Genomic DNA, 20,679 nt, shown 5'->3' with positions numbered 1-20,679 from the left:
CTTGGGGCCAGAAGTAATCAGTCACTTTGGCTGTTCTTCAGGTTTCTATTGTGCTGGAAGCTATCTCCTATGGGAGTCTCTTGCTCAGTGTGGTTCCACCCACATAATTGCTACAGAATCAGAAAACACTTGCTGGAATCCAGTCTGTTTGTGTGTATGTGTGTGTGTGTTTATGGGAGGGGTGGAATACTGCAGCAGTAAAGAAATGGCAAGGTTGGGACACCTACCACTGCGAGGAACATTTGCAACCAGTAGGATTGGGAGAAAAGAACCTAGTCTGCATTGACAAGTTTCTTTGGATTGTTAATTCGGTCCTAGAGGCTGCAGGGGAGGTTTTTCTATTTCTTCAAGCATGCCTGAGGCTAATTCTCCCTGTTTTGCTCCTGCCATTTCAACATTGCTAAATCTTTTTCAGTATGAGTCAGGATGGATGTAGTGACTCTTCTGTCCACCTCCTCTGGTGAGCCACCTTTGGAAAAGCTCCCACAACAGTCAGTTTTATTTAACTGTTTGTCTTAAAGTGGTTAGAAACTGGTTAAATAGGAAGATAACTATATAGCATGTAGAGTAGCACAATAAGACCATTACTGAACTCGCTGCAGCTTATGCATTGAAGAGCAGTACTTTGTGAGGTCAGGTTCTTGATTAACCTAGTTTTTCCATCCACATGCCTAGTATGGCTTCAGAGACAACAGGTGGAGTCTGTTTTCAGCTCCTGAGGACAGGGGAATAGATCAGCAGTACTAGATTTTAAAACTTTCATAGTTGTAACTAAATTAACAGAAGATTGACAATGTAATGCAGAAATTCTCAAACCTAGAACCCAAGATACACACAGGATGAATTAAAGAAGCCGTCCAAATAATTTAGAAAAGGGAAATAATTTTGTTCAATGCCGGGAAATCCTCAGTGAAAGTAAGCAATTTAATTGTGGACATAATTCCTTCTATAATTAAGCTCCCCCCCCCCCTTTTTAAAGGGAAAGTTGCACCCATCTGACCTTAGGTCCTGGCTCTCTTGCTGTAAAGGATTGCTTAATTTGTACCATTGGCTTTCAGGATTACGCACTGAGCCTTAGCTACAACAAACAGGGAATATAATACAGTAACTCTTGAGAAAGGGGCTGTGTGCAGAATTTAAGAGAAAAAGCCTTCAAGTTATAGCTCTGTTCTGTATACTTGTACAGTCTTAATATGTGCAAAAATAAGTTCTTGCAGCATGTCTAACCTGTTAACATCTTCTTTACTTGACTCCTGTGCCATTGCTATACAACCTCTTAAAGCATGGTTTGGATAAGGATAAGGGTAGGAGGCAGGCAAGTCATCTATAAATATAGTCCCTTAAAAAAAAAATAGTTAAGCCTTTAAATTCCAAATGAGTGTGTCTGGAATACTACATTCCAATGAACCAAGCCTCTGGTGTCCTGTGAAAACTGTGGGTGTAAAATTCTCCTGTCTACCAAATTCAGAAATGTAACCATTTGTTAACTGTATTTGAAGGTGTATCCTTAAGAAGTGTTCCAAATTAAAGGAGGTAAAAAGTATTTTGTGATCCTTCTCATACTTCCTTTCTGCCCTGGTGAATGTTAGGTCATGAGGATGGAAAGAGATCAGTGATGCTTTCCTCAAAATGGTCATAGTAGGCGACCAATCTAATGTTCTGTTCATCACTGAGCCTAAGGATTTGTTTCCATTATCCTGTGTTAAATCATCCTTATGACATCATGGCAAGTTCTGACTTGCTTTTATGCTCAGAACTGAACTGCAGGTTGCAGGGAGGACAAATTACTGTATTTACTAAAATGTAATGCATGTGTTTATTGGCCAAATTGCATCGCAAAAATTAGGGTGCGCATTAAATTTGATGCCACCAGCAAATAGTTTTTTGGTTTCAATGTTTTTGAAAATTGTGGTGCGCAGTAGATTCGATGGCACATTAGATTTGCGTAATACAGTAAGAACTAGAAAGGCAAGGATTAACATCCATTTAAAGAGGTTTTCTGTTCTAGTAAGGAAGGAATAGATTTTCTTTAAAAATATATGGGGTAGGGGCTTAATTTGCAAATGGGTAATTGGCTACATGGTTTTTTACTTATTGGACAAAGGGTTGACTTGAATTAAATTGGGCAAAAACATAGGCTGACATTTTGGTTGTTATGTGAATGCTGCAAAAAAACTTGAATACATGAGCAGCACTGACCTTAATATGGCACCTGCAATATCTAGGAGTAAAACCGTGCTTGTGCTTTCTCCTTTCGTTTGTGGGGAATTAATCAATTCTGTAGAGAAACTTTCAGAGTAGCACTGAGGCAGTGATGGCATGGACTGAAGGAAGAGGCTCCATGTACAAACAACTGAATATAATCAGCAGTAGCAAAAAGCAAGCCTCAATACTGTGAAAATCGGCATATTGCTGATTCCAGACCCACACGCGTTTGCTTCCTGGGGATACTTCCAATGGCTGGTGGTAGGTTAAGACTAATGTGCCTCTTGAATGAATTTCCTTCTTGTTAACAAGGACAACGGGACGCAGGTGGCGCTGTAGGTTAAACCACAGAGCCTAGGGCTTGCTGATCAGAAGGTTGGCAGTTCGAATCTCCACGATGGGTTGAGCTCCCGTTGCTCAGTCCCAGCTCCTGCTAACCTAGCAGTTCGAAAGCATGTCAAAGTGCAAGTAGATAAATAGGTACCGCTCCAGCGGGAAGGTAAACGGTGTTTTCGTGCGCTGCTCATGCTGGCCACATGACCCAGCAGCTGTACGCTGGCTCTCTCGGCCAGTAAAGCGAGATGAGCGCCACAACCTGAGTCATCCGTGACTGGACCTAATGGTCAGGGGTCCCTTTACCTTTATGTAACAATGATATCACCAATAATTAACATGAAGCACTGTCTGGGAAGTTCTGCTGCACAACCCCTCATAGAAACAACCAGAACTACACTTCCTGGTGATTATGTCCAAGATCTATTGGCAGGATTCTTCATGTGTTTTGCCTTCTGGAGAAGAAACAGCAGTACATCATTTAGAAGTGAGACAAGCTTTCAAAAAAAGTATTTATTCACAACAGAGAAGTTTTATATATATATAAAAAATAACACAAGGAACCGACGTATAAAGTAGGAGAAAGGCAGTTTGTGTTCCCTTCATGTTTCACAAGTTTGCTTTACACTATTCATGACAGCTCTAAAAGGTCACATGGTTTCTGACATCATTTATCTGTTTTACCATCGCCTGGATGCGTTCTCCCCTGCATCAGAGAAAGAAAGAGAAAGCACTTCAGTGACTTGCAGACAAGGCATGAAAAACAGAGTGCAACACACAACTTTCCCGGGTGGGGTTTTCACCACCACTACTGCAAGCGGCTACACCAGCAAACAAGCATTTATTAATTAATATACTGCTTCTAGGCAGTTTGCCAGTATAAAATCAATTGCCAAAAATACAATTAACATACACGATAACAATTTAATCTAAGCACGGAAACGACTGCACTTAAAATGTATAACAAAACAAGCAGCGCAACAATTGGAAGAGTGAAGCAGGAGGTTCAAATCAGGTGATAAAGGGAATGTTTGAGCAGGTGTGTCTTTCACAGCTGGCACAGTGCCAATACCCCACATGTACAACCCCTCAACATTACTGCTTCAAAATACAGCACAATAACTCAGCGGCCAAGAGGTGGGCCTCTTGACTCGCTTGCTGTTCATTTGCCAAGTGTTTCAAAGTGCAAGCACCCACTTACTCCTCTTTCAGAACTGCTTGGATGCATTTCCTCTGATAAGTGTTAAGGTTGATGCTAGGCTTCCGCAGACTGGTCCCCTTCTCCATTTTTCTCTGCTGATAATCCTTTTTCATTTTAACCTAAAGGCAAGCAGTAAATAGCACAAGAGACAGATGCTTCAAAAACCCTTGAGAAAGTATTTCAGATACTGCCTTCCAGCTTTATGCGCAATGCCTCTAGCTCCCACCCTCCACTTCTACTTATTTATTTTTTAAAGGCTTTTTAGATCACTTGATAATCCCTAAGCATTATACAAAAACAGCCAAATGTTATAAAAACAATGCACATCCACACTTACTTGCCGGATAGCATTTCCCAAGTGCTGCAGTTGTTCTTGGATTGTCTGTAGTTCCTTCTTCATGTTCTTTTCACTATCTGACAAGACAGGCAGCTGAGAGTGGAAGTTACGCAGAACCTTCTTCATCCTTCAGCCCACAAAGACAGTGTCAGTCAATCAATCTTTTTATTATGCAGTCACAGACTAGAACAAGATAAAACCAGCAGCCAATTCTGCTTTTAGAACCGGGACAAATTTACATTGTCAAGTGCTAATTAAGCAGGAACGGAAGAGGGGACTGTTGCCCTACACTACAAACATAATTTCCTAAAGACAAATTCAGTCCTTGTTTTCAAAACGCTGAAAGTTGCCATCAAAGTTATATATCAGTTGACAATTATTCCAAAGCAGGTCCAAAGACAAATAATAATAATTTATTATTTATATCCCGCCCATCTGGCTGGGTTTCCACAGCCACTCTGGGCAGCTTCCAACCAAATATTAAACTGCATATACAAACTGCATATCACCCATTTTCTAATCAACGTTACGCAAAATTATGCACATTAACTGTGGTTCCCCAACTTGCAAAGCGCTCCCAACCCTCCTTTATTAAGTTGGCTTCTGTCAACTGCTTTTCAGGAAGAATGAGACCAATTAACTTCACACGCAATCCACTTGCAACTGTGTTGCTTACCTATTCTTGCTCGGTTAATACACTGAGACCACTTAGGCAGACACCAGGGGGTGTAAGTTTGGCTAGATAATGCCAATTCCAAACAGCTTGCCCTTCCAAAGACAACAGCATTGTTTGGGAGCATCTCTGCCATTTTAAACACTGGTTTAAAGGCTTTAGTCAGTGAATAAACTTGCATGAAGTTGTTAGCAGCAGCTTAAGTTGTAGGTTTAGTTCAGCTGGCTGCCAAGCTGCATGCTGTTCAGCTGAAAGGCCTCTCCACAACCTGGCTTTCTTGATCATTAATTCAAGCCCAGCAATTCCGAATGGTGTACATCTTAAGGACAAGGCTTCAGCACAAGCCCAAAGCATACTTGGCATCAGACAGGCATGGGCATTTTCTTGCTCCAGCCCCCAGCAAGAGAGCCTTGTGAAAAAAGTGCCCCTTTACCTGTTCACAATGTCTTCCTGCTTCTCTTTGGCTTCCTCGTACTTGTCAGCTAAACGCTCTGCCATCTCCCGCAAGCTTTTCCTTTGGGCGAAAAGGAAATGTTATTCTGGGATAGTGGTGTGCATTTGTCTCATAAAACAGAACAAGTGGGGTCTATTTGTTGTTTCTTATGAAACAAAGCAGTTCTAAAGAACAGTGTGTATATTTTGCACCCTTCTCTTTCCATGTCTCCCAACAGCAGCTGCCACGTCCACATGAGGCTGCAAGGGAGAGTTTTTAGGAAATTTTGACTCTCTTCCAAATCCTGGACACCAGTTACTGTAACTTAGCCGGTGGTGTGTGCCTTTTAAAAATGGCTCATAAAGGGAGTGTCTTTGTCTGAACTTGACAGGTCTGTTATCGACATGGAATGCATTTTCATGCCAACTGGATGGAAAACATAGAAATGACAGGCAGCAGAAGAGCAGCTGGGTCTCCCATAGACATCAATGGGGAAAGAAAACTCATTGCAAAGCAAATGAGACTTTCTCTAACAAACAAATAAGCAGAGAATTATGTTGCACACCCTTTTATTTGGGACAGAAGTAGAGATTTGATGAGTACAGTGAAATAAGACAACCGAAAGTAGTTGAATCCATGTCCCTGTATAACTACTGAAATCCCAGTAATGTCCAGGACATCCCAGCAGCACTACCCACTGATAACTGCTATGTCCCATTAAAAGACAATGCCAACTGATGTTGTTTGAGACATGTTATAAAAAACAGCCAGAAACAAATAAAAGCTTTTTCTAGCCTACTATATGTTTTGGAAAGTGGTCTGTCCAACTGTATGTTCTCTAGGCATTCTTAAAATGTCATTGCCAAACTTGGTACAACAGTGCCTGAAGCCAAGGAGCCAGTTTCCATTGATGCTTGGATACAGTAGGCTGCCATTTTGAATCAAGATGGCAGAACGAACTGTTTCTACCTCTGTCAATTGGGAAATCTCTGATGACATTGTTGCCCAGTTAGGCATAATGGTTCTTGAGGCAGAGTGGGTTTTTGTCTAGGTTTGGATACTGTCAGATGCCATTTGGATTTTAACCAAATCTGACAGAAAATTAAAGGGGTTGCGCACTGGATTTAGTGAAAGCCTGAATCCCATATCAAATCAGCCCAATCTGGACTTTAACCAAGTTGGGCCATGACAACCCTGGATCCAAACTGCACTGGTTAACATTTCTAGATCTGGCATGGTAGTTCCTGAGATGGTGGAGGATGTTTTGTCTCTATTTAGATATAATTGGGTGTTGGGAGGTAACATCAAGAGTCCTAGAAATTACAAATTACATTATCCATTTATAAATACCAGCATCTTTTCATTTCTAAGAATCCCTGAGCAGCGCCAGGAACTTTTAGCTAGTAGGTTTTTTGTTTTTAAAAAAGATGAGCAGGAGAATATTATGTTCTAGTGCTACTTTGGGTCCAATTCAGGTACAGGGCTCTTCTTATATTCTTAAAAGTCGCATAAAGAAAAGCAGCCAAGTGGCAGAAGTCTAGTGGACACCCCAGACAGTTATTAGGAACACATTTCTTTAAAACAAGCTTACACTAAAACATCACTAATGAATTAAACTATCACTAGAACAGGAACACACTAAATCACATGGAGAAGAAGAGTAACAAAATCAGCAAATCATAGCTCTCTTCAGGTTTCAACCTGGGGTAAAACGCTTTTATCTAATATTGGAGCTTAGTGGACATCTCTGGAAAGGATGCTCTGAAAATTACCTTACACAACCAGGCCAGATCATTCTAGGCTCAGTGATGCCTACTCTGGCTGGTAGCAGCTCTTCAAGGTCTTGCACAGGAGGGCTTTCCCGGCCCTAATACCCACAATTGTTTTTCCCTAGTGATGGATGGGGTTGAACCAGAGATTTTTGACATGCAAGGCACGTTCTCTACCACAGCTCTGAGCTGCTCTCATGGGGCGACCCAGTTCTTTTCAACTACCAGCCAAACAAGCTTAAAAGGCAAAGAGACAGTCACCTTACCTTTCCTCTCGACAGTAGGCAAGATCTTCCAGCTGCTTATTCTTCTGTTCCCGAAGCAATTTCACTCTGGGGAGCAAGGGTTGAAGGGATGGCCAAACAGTTAGGTTTTTTGTCTGCCTGGCTTGCCTTTCTGCTCTCCCCTACACCTCTAACCCATTGTTCAATGAGAAAAATAAATTGTGAGGAACAAGGGGGTTAACCAAGGGGGGGCATTTAAAGACACATATACTACAGAAAGGGGAATTGTGCTATTGACTGCTCTGTTCCGAAAATGAGAGAAAGGGGGAGGATGACAACCTAGCTGTAGAACAGAAGAGGGCAACCTTTTTCGGGGGGGGGGGGGGCACATTTCCTTGATACTCTGTTAGGGGCTGCATTCTCTGGTGGGCAGGCCAACCCCTTTCCCCACCCCAATCCAGAGGGCTGCTGGAGGAGGTGTACCCTTACTCTCCTTTGCCAGAGGACAGAATTGACAGCTTGCAGAAGGCTTTTGGAATTAAGCCAAACGTTGCCATTGATTGCCTTTCCTCTAAAGCAGGGATTGGGGGCAAACAAGGCAGGGATTTCCACCCATTTATGCCACTCTTTCGATTAGCCCAGTGATAAAGCAAATCAAGAAGATGCTCTTCAGAAAAATGTAAATAATTCCCAAGGGCAGGAAAGCTATTCACTAGATATTCTTGTCGGTATTGTATCATAGAATCCTAGAGTTGGGTTCAACCCCCTGCCAAGCAGGAAACACCATCAAAGCATTCCTGACAGATGGCTGTCAAGCCTCTGCTTAAAGACCTCCAAAGAAGGAGACTCCACCACACTCCTTGGTAGCAAATTCCACTGCCGAACAGCTCTCACTGTCTGATTACATCTGATGAAGTTGGCAGATAATAGATTGCAGGCTCAGGATCAGAAAATGGCCAGTTGTTGCTGCAACAGGAGGGAAGAAGAGCAAGGATTTAGAAGCCAAGGGATCTCCTCTCTTTACCTTCGCTGGATCTCCTCTCGGGCCAAGTCCTGTTTCAGAATGTATTCCTCCCTGAACACTTGAGTGGCTCTGCTGAGAAGCTGAAGGCATTCTTCAGGGGGAGGGGAAAATTCTTTATCTGCAGACCTGGAAGACGAACACAACACCATCTTGGCCATTATACCATATTGCCCAGTGTTGTTGAGTTTTGGGTGGGGTGGGGGGTGGCCCAGAGTTGTTGACCTTTTTTAAGAGGGAGTTTGCCAAACATCGCTCACCCACCTGCCCTGCGCGCTGCAACTCACATGCATTGCTAAAGCCACCAATCACCCACACAATTGCCGCAGCCACAAATAACACGATCAATAGCCGCTGACAATCTCCCAGCAGCAAACAATCCCACGTACCCACCCACTTCCCGTGCACTATCCGTGTATAAGACGCCCCCATTTTTAACCTACTTTTTAAAGAAAAAAAAGCTCATCTTATACATGGAAAACTATGGTATATGCTCTGATAAAGAGCATTTAGAATCATAGATTATATGGAAGGGATCCGAGGGTCATCTAGTCCAACCCCCTGCAATGCAGGAATCTCTTGCCCAATGTGGGGCTTGAACCTATGACCCTTATACTAAGAGTCTCATGCTCTACCGACTGAGCTATCCCAGGCTGCTTTGCAATACAAATGCTTCTGACACCATATGCCCTAAGGCTGTGTGCCTCAAGAAGCTTGAACTGGAGAGAGGTCCAGTTATTTAGGTAAGATTTCTAACTGGCCTCAAACTGAGGGTTCAGCTCAGATAAGGACGTTACAATCAATTTGCATTTGATAAAGCCCTCGAGTCGGATGCTCATCAACACACCAGAAAGCCAATCTTTTTAAAATGCCCAGAAACACTTCAGACGTTCAATGCTGACTTTCCTCATCTCCTATGCCATCCTTCCCTTTCAGTTAATAATATAGTAAAGAGAAGCCAAGAAGCCCTGCTCATTGCTGTAGCCCACCCACCCTGCTAGATTCATGTCTCATGAGCCTAGCAACCCAGCCAGAACCCCAAAGTGACTGTGCCATGACTGAGCAGTAGGATGCGGAAAGAGAGCAGCTGGTGCGGAAAGAGAGATTTATGGTGGCACCAGTGAAGTTGCAAGAGCTGTCAAGTGTGGGAGAAGAGGAGCTTAGATCAGTCAGAACAAAAGACCACTGTGCATAAGTCCATCCTGAAGATGGAGGTGGTGGAACAGCAAGTGTAGACCTTATGCAGGATTATAGCTATGAGAAGGGTGAACCCTGTCAGAGGGAAAGGAAAGGGGCTGAGAATACCAGATGATGGAACCCCCTCTTCTGAACAACACCAAAGGCCAAGGTGTGCCTTTGCCTTTTGGGGACATGGGGTGGGGGTGGGGGGATGGGGAAAAAGATGATGAAAGCCTTTCGTCTCCAGAAAGATTTCATACTTCAATAGCAGAGGGTTAGCAGAATTGCGTTCCAGGATATTTCGGATGTGTCGCTCAAAGGAATCCTGCGATTCGGCCAGGATGCGGAGAGGCGAGACTGTAACTGGCGAATCTTGCTTGGTGCACAGAAGTGGAGGGCATGCTGGGTAGATGGCAGAACTGTCAATACAAGTGTCAGGCATCAGTTAGGCATTTCCAAAGACACTCCCCACTTGCTTTCATGAAGTTCTTTAGAGGTTTTTAATTCTTTAACCCCCTCCCCCCCAAAAAAATGTTTGCAGACCTTTGCAAACATCAGGCATGAAATACTAGAAAAGAAACTTCAGAGAATTATTAACACAAACCTAAACAAAATAGAAAATTCTTTCCAGTAGCACCTTAGAGACCAACTGAGTTTGTTCTTGGTATGAGCTTTCGTGTGCATGCACACTTCTTCAGAAACACTGAAGATACACACGAAAGCTCATACCAAGAACAAACTCAGTTGGTCTCTAAGGTACTACTGGAAAGAATTTTCTATTTTGTTTCGACTATGGCAGACCAACATGGCTACCCACCTGTAACTAACACAAACCTAGTTAGGAATAAGGGAAAGGCAAGTGTCCCAATCAAATTAATGAAGGGGTATGTCAGGGATTACCAGGAGAACCAATAGTCATGAATTCAAGGTCAGCAGAGCTGGGTGCCATGGAATCTTGAAGGAGTTACCTAGGCAATTCAGGACTCCTAGCAACTATATAAGGGAAATATACTGTGTCCTTGGAAGTATGCCTACCATATTTCAGCATTAAATAGGTAAATGTGGCTCAGTACGTACAGAAGAGGTTTGGTGACACATTCGTAGCTCCTGGTGATGCAGACCATTGTGGGACCCAGAATGTCTGAGACGATCCAAAACCCTATAATTGAGGCTGCTTGGCTGAAGGAACAGAACAGAGAAAATATCAAAGTATCCCAGAAAACATTGGCAACCCCAACAAAAGAAGAGCAGAAGCCACTTGCTGTCTTCAGACTAGCACAACAAAGAATCCACCGCAGAATCTTAAAGAATCTTTAAGTGCCTCTTATCAGATTCCTCCTTCACTGTAGCCATGTTTACAGCCTCATACTGATTTGGTTTCCTAGGCTTTTTGATTCTTAGTGTCTCTCCTGGTCAGTCTTCTGCAAAAACTGAGCAAGAGTAGAGGTCATCCCCACTGTTGTTCTCAGATCTATAATTACCAGAGATAATCCCTCCAGCTCAATATCGTCTATTTAGGCCCTATTCCTATATTTGGATCCAATTTGACTCTGCCTCTTCATCTGGAGGCTGAATGCAAGATTTATGTCTTTAAATATCCAGGAGCTGCAGTGGACCCTATGCTGGTGTCTTGCAGAGATTCTACCCATCACATCTATAAGACCACTAGGTAGGTCTTGAAATGTCACAACAGGCAGAAATGCCTGGATAGTTCAGTTGGTTAAAGTGTGGTGTTGATAATGCCAAGGCTGCAGGCTTGATCCCTGTATCGGACAACTGCATATTCCTGCATTGCAGGGGGCTGGATGATATGATCCTCGGGGTCCCTTCCAACTCTACAATTTTATGATTCTGTGTTTCAGTTTTCCACCAGTATCACCGATGTGCTGCTTTTACTGCAGTACAGCCTCAAGTGGGGTTCTGTTCCAACACCTTGAAAAACCAGTTCAAAGTCGTGCGTCTGTCACGTTTACTAGAAGAAAGCTGAAATTTCCACTGGCCCATCCATGCATGTATTGCTAGTTAAGAAGGCCTCCTTCTCTGTTGAACCCACCTGGGATGCAGATGTTTTCAACCTGGGATCTACACAAGGTTCTGAGAGTATTCACTAAGGAAGTGCTGAGTGTGTCTCACATCAGTAAAGATTTCTGTTTCATTACATCTCCCTGCCCATCTCTGGGTGATGGGGCTTAACCTTTTGCTCACTGAAGGCCTCCTGCGTATCCCCAGAAGAAGCATTCATGCCTTGTTCTCTCATGTTCTCCAAAAAAGGTCTTTTTCCAGCCAACATCCTTACCCAGACCAAGAAAAAAGAGCACCCCCAAAACGGTCAAGAGCCTTGTCTTCACCACAGAGAGACACAAACACAGTTCTCCTTCCCTGTCCACCCTGCTTGCTCATCCAAATCTTAACACAAACAACACCAATGCTTCATTTTTCAGAAACTGAGTTGTGTATAACTGTTTTCGGCCTGGATTCTCCAGCAGTAAGCAGCTGCAAGAATATGGATTTGGGAAGTAGACTCTTACCTGCTTGGCAGAGGTTTTGTGCAAAGGATGTGCTCTACGATGCATTTCTGTTCTGCTCCAAGTTCTTGCAAACGGTCCTTGTCTTCTTCATCTGAAAAAGCAAGTAAACATGCAGGTTATTGGGGAGTCACACCTATCACCCCACAGAACAGTAATGAGGAAATCAGAACTCCTAGCCAAATGTCATGCGTGGGGGGTGGGAATCTGCAGGGGAAAGGGGATTGGTAGGGGGAGGGAGCCAAACTGGACTGAGTAACAGAAGATGCAAGTGATCATTTCAGATCTCTGAGAAAAGCCATCTGTCCCTTTCCTGGCAGCCCATTGAGAGGTAGAGGAAGAGAAAAGGAGGTGGTCCTGACCATTGGGAGGACGCAGATACTGACAAGTTTGATCTGGCCCTACCAGTTTTGGGTCACATTTTTGAATGGGTTGTGCCAGCAATATATGGGTTCAGTTCACACCATGGCTGTGTTGTGAGTGTTATGCCTCCTCTCTGCACATGCTCCGATGCCCTTCATTATTTCTGGCTCAGTCAAATCTTAGTTTACCTCCAAATCTTAATTGGAAACTACAGTTTGAAGTAGGTTTTCAGTTCTAGTTGGAGGTAAACTATGGTCTGCCAGATTCAGATGTCTCACTATACTGTACCAATGTCCACTTTATTTATATCCCACCTTTCCACACGCACACTACTCAAGACAAGTTGCATCTCTGAGAAACAAGGCTTAGGAATGCAACATTCCATGGCAGGAAGGTCTCACTACTACCTGAGTCAAGGAACTTTTGAAGTTTGTTGATCCAGGTGACTCCAATGCTGTGCACCCCAGCGTCATGTGTACAGTGATATCGAGAGGGACATTTGGGATCTGAAAATGCAAGTAAGACATTTATGCATTCATGGAGAGTCAACAAGGACACGGGAAGGTTTTAGTCCACGTATGATAGCGGCAACGCGGAACTGCGTGAAAATGGAACTGTGCCGAACCTGTTTATGTAAAGCAGTTCCATGAACTCCAAGCAATGACCCACATTGTTGCCGCCCTCTCATTTATTGATGGGCAATGCTTGTGGGCTGCCTCAAGATGGCAAAGCAACTCAGACCACCAAGAGCTGCAGAAAGAGACAGTAAACAGCTTGCTGGGCCAGCTGGGTGATGCTATCCTGTGACATAAAGCTACATGCAAATCTAGGAACAGGTAGCCTGGCATTTATTAATTTTTGTATTTACCTGCAATGTCGCTTTAATTGGATGCCAAGTGAGCAGAGCAAGGGGAAAGCAAGAGAGGTGACTGACTGTGCTCCTACCTCTTTGCAATTTGATTGGGCAGGAGAAGTCCGACTCCAGGGGTTCCTCCCCTTCCCTTGAAGCCAGTTTCAGTGCAAGCTCCAGTTCAACACATTCAAACACGTAGAGCGACGGAATGAGGTCAGTTCTTGAATCCCAGGATTTGACAGACTGCGGGGATGATTTGGTTAACACTTCTAAATTTGTCCTCCTTTCAGATAATAGCTCAAGGGATTAAATTCACTTAGGAAGCACCTCCCTCCCCCGCCACAAGAAAGGTCAAAAATTGGGGTTTTGTTTATTATTTTAATCGCACATTGCATGTATTTTAATTGGGAAACCCAGCATTTGATGAAGTGTGGGCTGTAAGTACAAATAATAAAGAAATATAGAGCAGTGTTTTTCAACCTTTTTTTGGGCAAAGGCACACTTGTTTCATGAAAAAAATCACGAGGCACACCACCATTAGAAAATGTTAAAAAAAAATAACTCTGTGCCTATATTGACTATATATAAAGTAATTTTTCAATTTTTCCCACGGCACACCAGGCAACATCTCGCGGCACACTAGTGTGCCGCGGAACAGTGGTTGAAAAACACTGATATAGAGAACCCTTAATTGTTTCCTAGTGAGCTGGTGGGGGGGGGCACACAATATCTACTTCTTACTCTTTTGTATGTTTGTGCTTTTAAGGTCCAAATGCGGATCAATATTGTGCATTTCCGAGATGCACAGGGTTTTTAAAATAGCTCCTCAATACAAGCGGAATATGAAATATAAGACACCCGGCAGTATTTAGTCCTGTCCATTAATTCTCAAGGGGTTGAGTATTACTTACTGCATTTATACCTCATCTTTTTCTCCAAGGAGTTAAAGATGGTGTACATGGTTCTCCCCCTCCTCAATTAATCCCCACAAGAACCCTGTGAGATAGGTTAGGCCAGGGGTAGGCAACCTAAGGCCCATGGGCCAGATGCGGCCCAATCGCCTTCTCAATCCAGCCCACAGACGGTCCAGGAATCAGCGTGTTTTTACATTAGTAGAATGTGTCCTTTTATTTAAGATGCATCTCTGGGTTATTTGTGGGGCCTGCCTGGTGTTTTTACATGAGTAGAATGTATCCTTTTATTTAAAATGCGTCTCTGGGTTATTAGTGGGGCCTGCCTGGTGTTTTTATATGAGTAGAATGTGTGCTTTTATTTAAAATGCGTCTCTGGGTTATTTGTGGGGCATAGGAATTCGTTCATTTTTTCTTTTCAAAATATGGCCCGACCCCCCACAAGGTCTGAGGGACAGGCAGCAGCTCTCTGTGATCTCTGGAAGAGGCCTCTCCTACCACTTGTTAGCCAGTCCTTTTCACTGGAAAAGCCAGAGTTTGAGTGTGGGAACTTTGGAGCTACAGTCCCTCCTCATATAACAGGGTGGTGGTGGGGAAGCTCTCCTGAAAACTCCAAGTAGTAACAGGCAAACATACCATCTGTTCATCATCTTCTTCTCCCTCCAGCACCACGCAGTGATAAAGCAGCCCCGACTCCGTGGCAATCACCAAGATGTTGGGAACGCATGAAAGGCAGAGAACCGCACAAGCGTCGTACCCATAGTTGTCTTCAGCTGCAGGATGCATTGGCAGTGGGCCCAAGAGCCGACCAAGGTTTCCACTGCTACAAAAAAGAAAAAGGAAAAAATGGGGGGGGGGTGTCAAATGAAGCCTATTGGGAAGAGCCCAAACTTCTAGGACAGTTTGCTGCTGCTGCCACCACCCTCAATAAAACTCCAAGCAAGCCATAGCCAAATACCTGGAACAGCAAAGTTTTGCAGCCAACCAAGACACCAAACTGACCTTGCCAGCCTCAAAGCAGAAAGGCTAGGATATGCTAATCAGACACCAACCAAACCACCTTAACCATACAAGGAGATAATACAGGCAAGCAATGATTCCTGAACCCTCGATTTCCATTCAGAGTTGAACTAGGAGCAACTGTTTTGGTGTTCAAATCAGTACCCTCCTACCGCCCAGCCATCTATGAGGTCTGGTGAAGCACTGCCCAGTGCAAAAAATGAAGGTGAAAGGGGGATCATGAATCTGGGTTAGACCTTTACCTGTGCAGAAGACTAATGTAGGTCAGAAAAGTCTCCCCATTTTCATACAAGATGTAGAGAGGATACGCTAGCACTTCCTCCTTCTCTCGCTGCCCAGCAATGTTCTTGGGGACTGCTGCCAGGGGCCCAAAGTCGAATGCTACTGCTGTTTCTCCTATCAATGCTGTGTAGGCTCTCCTAAGGGAGGGAGCAGGCAGTTGAGTTTGTAGCAGTTCTCTGCACACATTCAGTTTGCCCAACAAAAAGTGGCCGCTGGGGTGTGCTTGTAGGGGCAACTAAGAGGGAAGCTTCAGACCTCACCCCTTATTGAGCCTCAGAGTCTCCTCATCAGCTTCTGAAAGACGAATCACTTTCACGGGTGTCTGGGGTGAATTCAGGCTGTAAATCCTTAAAAGCAAAATATGACATTTTAAAAAACAAGAAGCACATCCCACACAATAGCTTCTATAAACCCAACCTCTATTGGCTGAATAAATTTACAATTTTCAGTACTGCACCCAACATTATTACACTGGCAGAAGCCGATGCAGTATCACTTCAGCTGAAGAGCTGCCCTGGTGTCAGACCAAGACCAGAGACCCAGTTTAAAGCCCTGCTTTGCCCTCAGCCTTGCTGGGTAGTCCTGCCCTAGTCACTACCTCCAGGTCTGACATACCTACTACACATGGTTGCTATGAGGATAAAATAAGAGGACAGAGCATACATGCTACCCTGAGCTCCTTGGAAGAAGAGTGAGAGAAAACTGTAATAAGTATTGCTTAAACAATTGCTCCGTGGGTCTCTAAGCATGTGGTTCCAAATGACCCCATCAAATAAATATTTAAAGGAGGCTACATTAGCCTCTGAAAGCATTTGTACTCTGCTAATTAGCCAGAAAAGCTCCTAGGATAATGCTGTGAGCCCCTCCATTTGATGCTCAGATTGTACATATGATTTTTATAAAACCGTATCTCAAAAAGACACCAGTCTCCATTGACCTTTATTGCAAGGGAACCAAACCCAGGGAAGCACTGTCTGGAACCCCTTGGAGGCTCTCACTGCACAGATTTTTTGGGGGGAGGGGGCATGCAACAGAACAATGATACAGCATGTGCAGTGCACAGAAAATATTTCAGACCTTTTATTGTCCCCCCTAAAGTCAACGAGGCAGCTGAAGAAAGAAAGATTGCCCAAGATCAATGAGTGAGTCTGCGGCTGAGCAAAAGATTTGAACCAGAAAACTAAAAGTCTATGGCTTACACTCTTCACCACTATATTTTATATATAAAAAAGGATGACTAATATATATTGGACACCAGCACCACCTTTTTAAACAGTGAGGGAAACCAGGTCCTTGGATTTCCCAAAGCCTACTCAAAAGCAAACCATTCAGAGCAATAAAGTTACCTTATTGTGTTGTCAGATGTTAAGAGCACAATGTGAGGGTCCAGTGTCTCACTGGGGTACCAGGCGGAATGCTTCAGGGTCAGGGATGGTGAACTAGTGAAGAACCTTTCAGCAATAGGGATGGTGCTGCAAAAAACAGGTCTCCATCATGAATGGCACTATGTTCCAACCTAACAGAGGGCTGCCAACTGTTTGGACTGTTGTTGTGCCTTTGACCAGCAGCTTGGGCTACAGACGTTCATGCCTGTGTCCCCTGCCAATTTCTGCAGATCAAGCTAGTGTCAAGAGCACAAGAACAGGCTAGGCTTTTCCTCCCTAAATGGTTGGCAAACCTATCAAAAGCAAAAAAGCTCAAGGGACAGACATAGGCTTGTAACAGTCCTTTTTTATTTCCTAACTCGATGTGTTACATGCTTAAATGATTAGCTGTCATTGGTCCTGAAGGGTCAGTACTCAAACATTTTATCTTCTGTGGTGAAATAATTTAACTAAGGAAGCTTTCTTCTAGGTAAAAATGTAGTCACAGACTCGGTTATCAAAAGCGCTTCCAATCTAAAATCAAACTGATCTTCCCCACAAATGTAAAAAAAAAGGTTGAAAGTGTAGCTATTGTCCAAAAATAACATTTCCTGAAATGTTCCCCCAATAATGTATTTGTGAAGCTCTCTCTCTTCAAAACCTATTCTTTGGCATAGTCCCTTAGCCTCTATCTCCTAGTGCTATAATTATGTTCAAGTACATATATCTGAAATATTCACGTATCCATTCCTTGTTTACCATTGCCTTCATTTGTCTCTCATCGTCCATTGTCTTCCTTGCTCTGTTTATAGATTATAAGCTCCACGAGGCAGGGACCTATCCTCTCATATTTAGTGAAGTGCGCAAGAGGTCACTGATACTAGCAAATTATGCAAAATGCCAGGCTGTGAGTTCTCTGTGCAATGTCCTCTTCTGTTTCTTCCACAATGGGGAGAAATTCAACAGCCTTTACTCTCTTCTCCAGCCTCGCAGTGATCTGCCAAATGTTAACTGTGAGCAATTTGAGCAAATGGATGGTACTACAGTGGTGCCTCGCAAGACGAAATTAATTCGTTCTGCGAGTCGTTTCGTATTGCGAAAAATTCGTCTTGCGAAGCACGACCATAGGAATGCATAGGAATGCATAGGAATTTAATTCCCATAGGAATGCATTGAAATTTTCGTCTTGCGAGGCAAGCCCATAGGGAAATTCGTCTTGCGAGTCACCCTTTCGTTAGTGAATGCCTTTCGTCTAGCGAGTTTTTCGTCTAGCGAGGCATTCGTCTAGCGAGGTACCACTGTACTTCCATTGCAAAGAAAAGTTGCCTTAGCCTCAACTTGAAACAGCAAAGCAAATGTGTCATCAGCAAAATGGACTGCTTCAGAACTTTGCTCAAAAGCAATCACTTTTAATGGAAAAGCATTAACACCCTGAACCAAGAACTGAATCTAGAACTTCAGGCCTACAAAGCCTGTATCCTAACACTGCACCATAAAGCACCTCAGCCACCCTTCTAAAAAAGTTTGAAAAGAGACTGCCTCTCTATAGTAGTGGAATGTATGCAACTGAAACAAAGTCCCTCCAAATATAATGCCTGAGAACTTCAGTAAAAACAGTCATCAAATGAGATTGACATAATGTACTTAAAACTGTTTTCTTTACAGACCCAGATGATAATGAAGTAGCAATCATCCCTAGTTCTAGAGCTGCAAAGCAATTATGAGAAATGGAGAGCCTACATACCTACAATTAACCACTGGTTTTCCACCTTCAAACTCAGAGTTCTTTCCCCAGCGTTTAGGTAACTCCAGCACCATCAGGCCTTTTGTTCCTATCAGAGCTACATGCTCCTGTGTAGGACTCAGTGCAGTTTGATACACCTCAAAAAGGGGTGAATTTATGCAGAGCAGGGTCTGGAAATCAAAGCGGCAATCGGTTAATGCTTAAATATTTGAACTTTGTACAGAACAAAATCTTAAAAACTAGTGCAAAATGCGTGTGTGTCACTCAATTACACATTTGGCTGCAAGCAAACTGCACCTGTTGCTTCCTAGCATTTCATCTGTGCTCACTCTTTCAGGCATGATCTGATATGGATGCTGAGCGATGAAGACTACCTGTATTATTCTTATGCTTCATGCAAGGCACTGGTAGCCGCTACTGTTCTTCTAAGCCAGGGGTGGCCAACTCCCAAGAGACTGTGATCTACTTACAGAGTTAAAAACTGGCAGTGATCTACCCCCTTTTGGGGGGTTCAGGTGAAATTTGTTGTTGAGCTTTTTTTAGGGAGAAGGAAATCCCTGGTTTTTTGGGGTCCAGGGCAAAAAAATGAGCTTTTTTAGGGGAACCAAAGTTGTTGAGCTTCTTTGGGGGAGCCAGTGATCTACCAGTGATCTACCACAGACGTCCAGTGATCTACCGGTAGATCACGATCTACCTGTTGGACGTGCCTGTTCTAAGCCAAGAGACCACTAAACCCACAGGGTCTGCCTTGGACAGAAGCTTCGAGAAACCAGCAGTCGTGTTCCTTCAAGCATTCTCTCCCAATGCTTGGATATCAATTAAAAACACAGTTGCAGTGTAATAGTTATCTAGACTAAAGCATCAGAGATCTGGCCATAGCCCCAAATCAATAAAGATCAATAAAAATACATAGCTTAATTGAGGTTCTGCCCCCCTAACGAAAGACCTGCCCCCTCCCAAAAATTCTGGCTACGCCCATGGACCTGCGTTCAAATCCCGGCTCAGCCACAAAACTCACTGGGGTCAGTCACTGCCTCTCAGCCAAACCCGCCTCACAGGGTTGTAGTGTGTGTGTGGTGGTGGGGTTAACTGGGGAAATATGTATGCCACCTTGAGCTCCTTGGGAGAAAAAAAAGCGGGATATAAACGCAATAAGCTATCATTATCGCTACTGATAATGCAAGCGTATACTCATATATGGAGGGGCTTTCCACAGGTGAGCCACCACCACCTTGAGGCCCGAAGCGGCGGCGCCCCAAACACAGGTTGGCCACCCCAGTGAGGGCCGAGCCCTATCGGGGCGATAGGCCGCACCTGATACTGGCCCAGCTTGTCGGGGTCGTCGCCCAGGCCCCTCAGGCTGACGGCGTAGAAGGCGACGCGCTCGCTGTCCCACAGGAAGAGCTCCCCGCCGAGGCCGAACAACAGGTCGCGCGGAAGGGACGGGCGCGACGACTCGGGCCCCGGCTCCGGCCCGGCCTCCTTGTCGGCCTGCTCTCGCAAGCGGCATAGCACGGCGTGGTGAGGCAGTTCCGCCCACCAGCGCTCTCCCAAGCCCGGCGCCACGGCCGCCATCGTCGCCGGTCGATGAAGCCGGTTAGAGCCTCGCCGCCTCAGGAGCGCGGGACTACGAGTCCCAGAGTGCACCGCGGACGGTGACGTCGGCGTCCCGGCGGACCGATAAAGGTGGTTAAGCCCAGCGGGCATCTTCGCCACGGGAGGGTGCGAGGGAAGTACGCGACCCAGAGTGCACCGCGGCCTGCTGACGCAAGCGGTCTCTGGACCGTAGACTTGTGAAAAGTATAGACGTGAAAAATGCGCGGGACTTGGGGGTTTTCCACACTCTCATTATCCTGGGGTGGAAGTGAGGGCTGCTTACGTCGAAAGAACATCACGCCCGTTCAAATCTTGGCAGTATTTCTGGCAATATTTTCTATTGACTAGACGGGGCGAAAAAAGCGGGGAAGGATCTCCGGGATTTCATATGTTAATTTAGTATCTTTTTTGTTTTTTGCGAATATTGTGTTTGGAATGCTACATTCATGTATCTTATCACTCCAATCGTTCTCCTTTACTGTTGCCTAACTAATATTTTTCTGTCTTTTGTGCTTCTTCATTCTAACATTTTCTATAATTGTTCAGCCACAATGGCATTTCAGTTTTTTGTTCGATCATTTTAAATTTTTAAAGTCATCCTTGTTTTATCAATATATCTCTACAGTTTGACCACACTATTCTTCCG

General features: G+C 44.2%; 1 protein-coding gene across 1 annotated transcript; it reads right to left on the bottom strand.

Annotated features, from left to right (window-relative positions):
* Positions 1-3,036: 3,036 nt before the first annotated feature.
* Positions 3,037-20,159, bottom strand: NUP88 (nucleoporin 88). The gene is made up of 17 exons (XM_033171484.1): positions 19,752-20,159; positions 18,438-18,607; positions 16,676-16,801; positions 15,590-15,676; positions 15,290-15,466; positions 14,664-14,850; positions 13,209-13,359; positions 12,671-12,769; positions 11,904-11,994; positions 10,453-10,554; positions 9,636-9,794; positions 8,200-8,325; positions 7,218-7,283; positions 5,183-5,263; positions 4,077-4,203; positions 3,740-3,858; positions 3,037-3,244 (listed from the first exon to the last, which is right to left on the bottom strand). The coding sequence occupies exons 1-17, from the start codon at positions 20,142-20,144 to the stop codon at positions 3,181-3,183; spliced, it is 2,325 nt and encodes a 774-aa protein (XP_033027375.1). The 5' UTR covers positions 20,145-20,159; the 3' UTR covers positions 3,037-3,180.
* Between the last annotated feature and the right edge of the window lie 520 nt (positions 20,160-20,679).

Source organism: Lacerta agilis, chromosome 15 (assembly GCF_009819535.1).
Source record: "Lacerta agilis isolate rLacAgi1 chromosome 15, rLacAgi1.pri, whole genome shotgun sequence".
Classification (NCBI taxonomy): domain Eukaryota; kingdom Metazoa; phylum Chordata; class Lepidosauria; order Squamata; family Lacertidae; genus Lacerta; species Lacerta agilis.
Note: the sequence above shows the minus strand (reverse complement) of the source record. Positions and strands in the feature narration are given on the sequence as shown.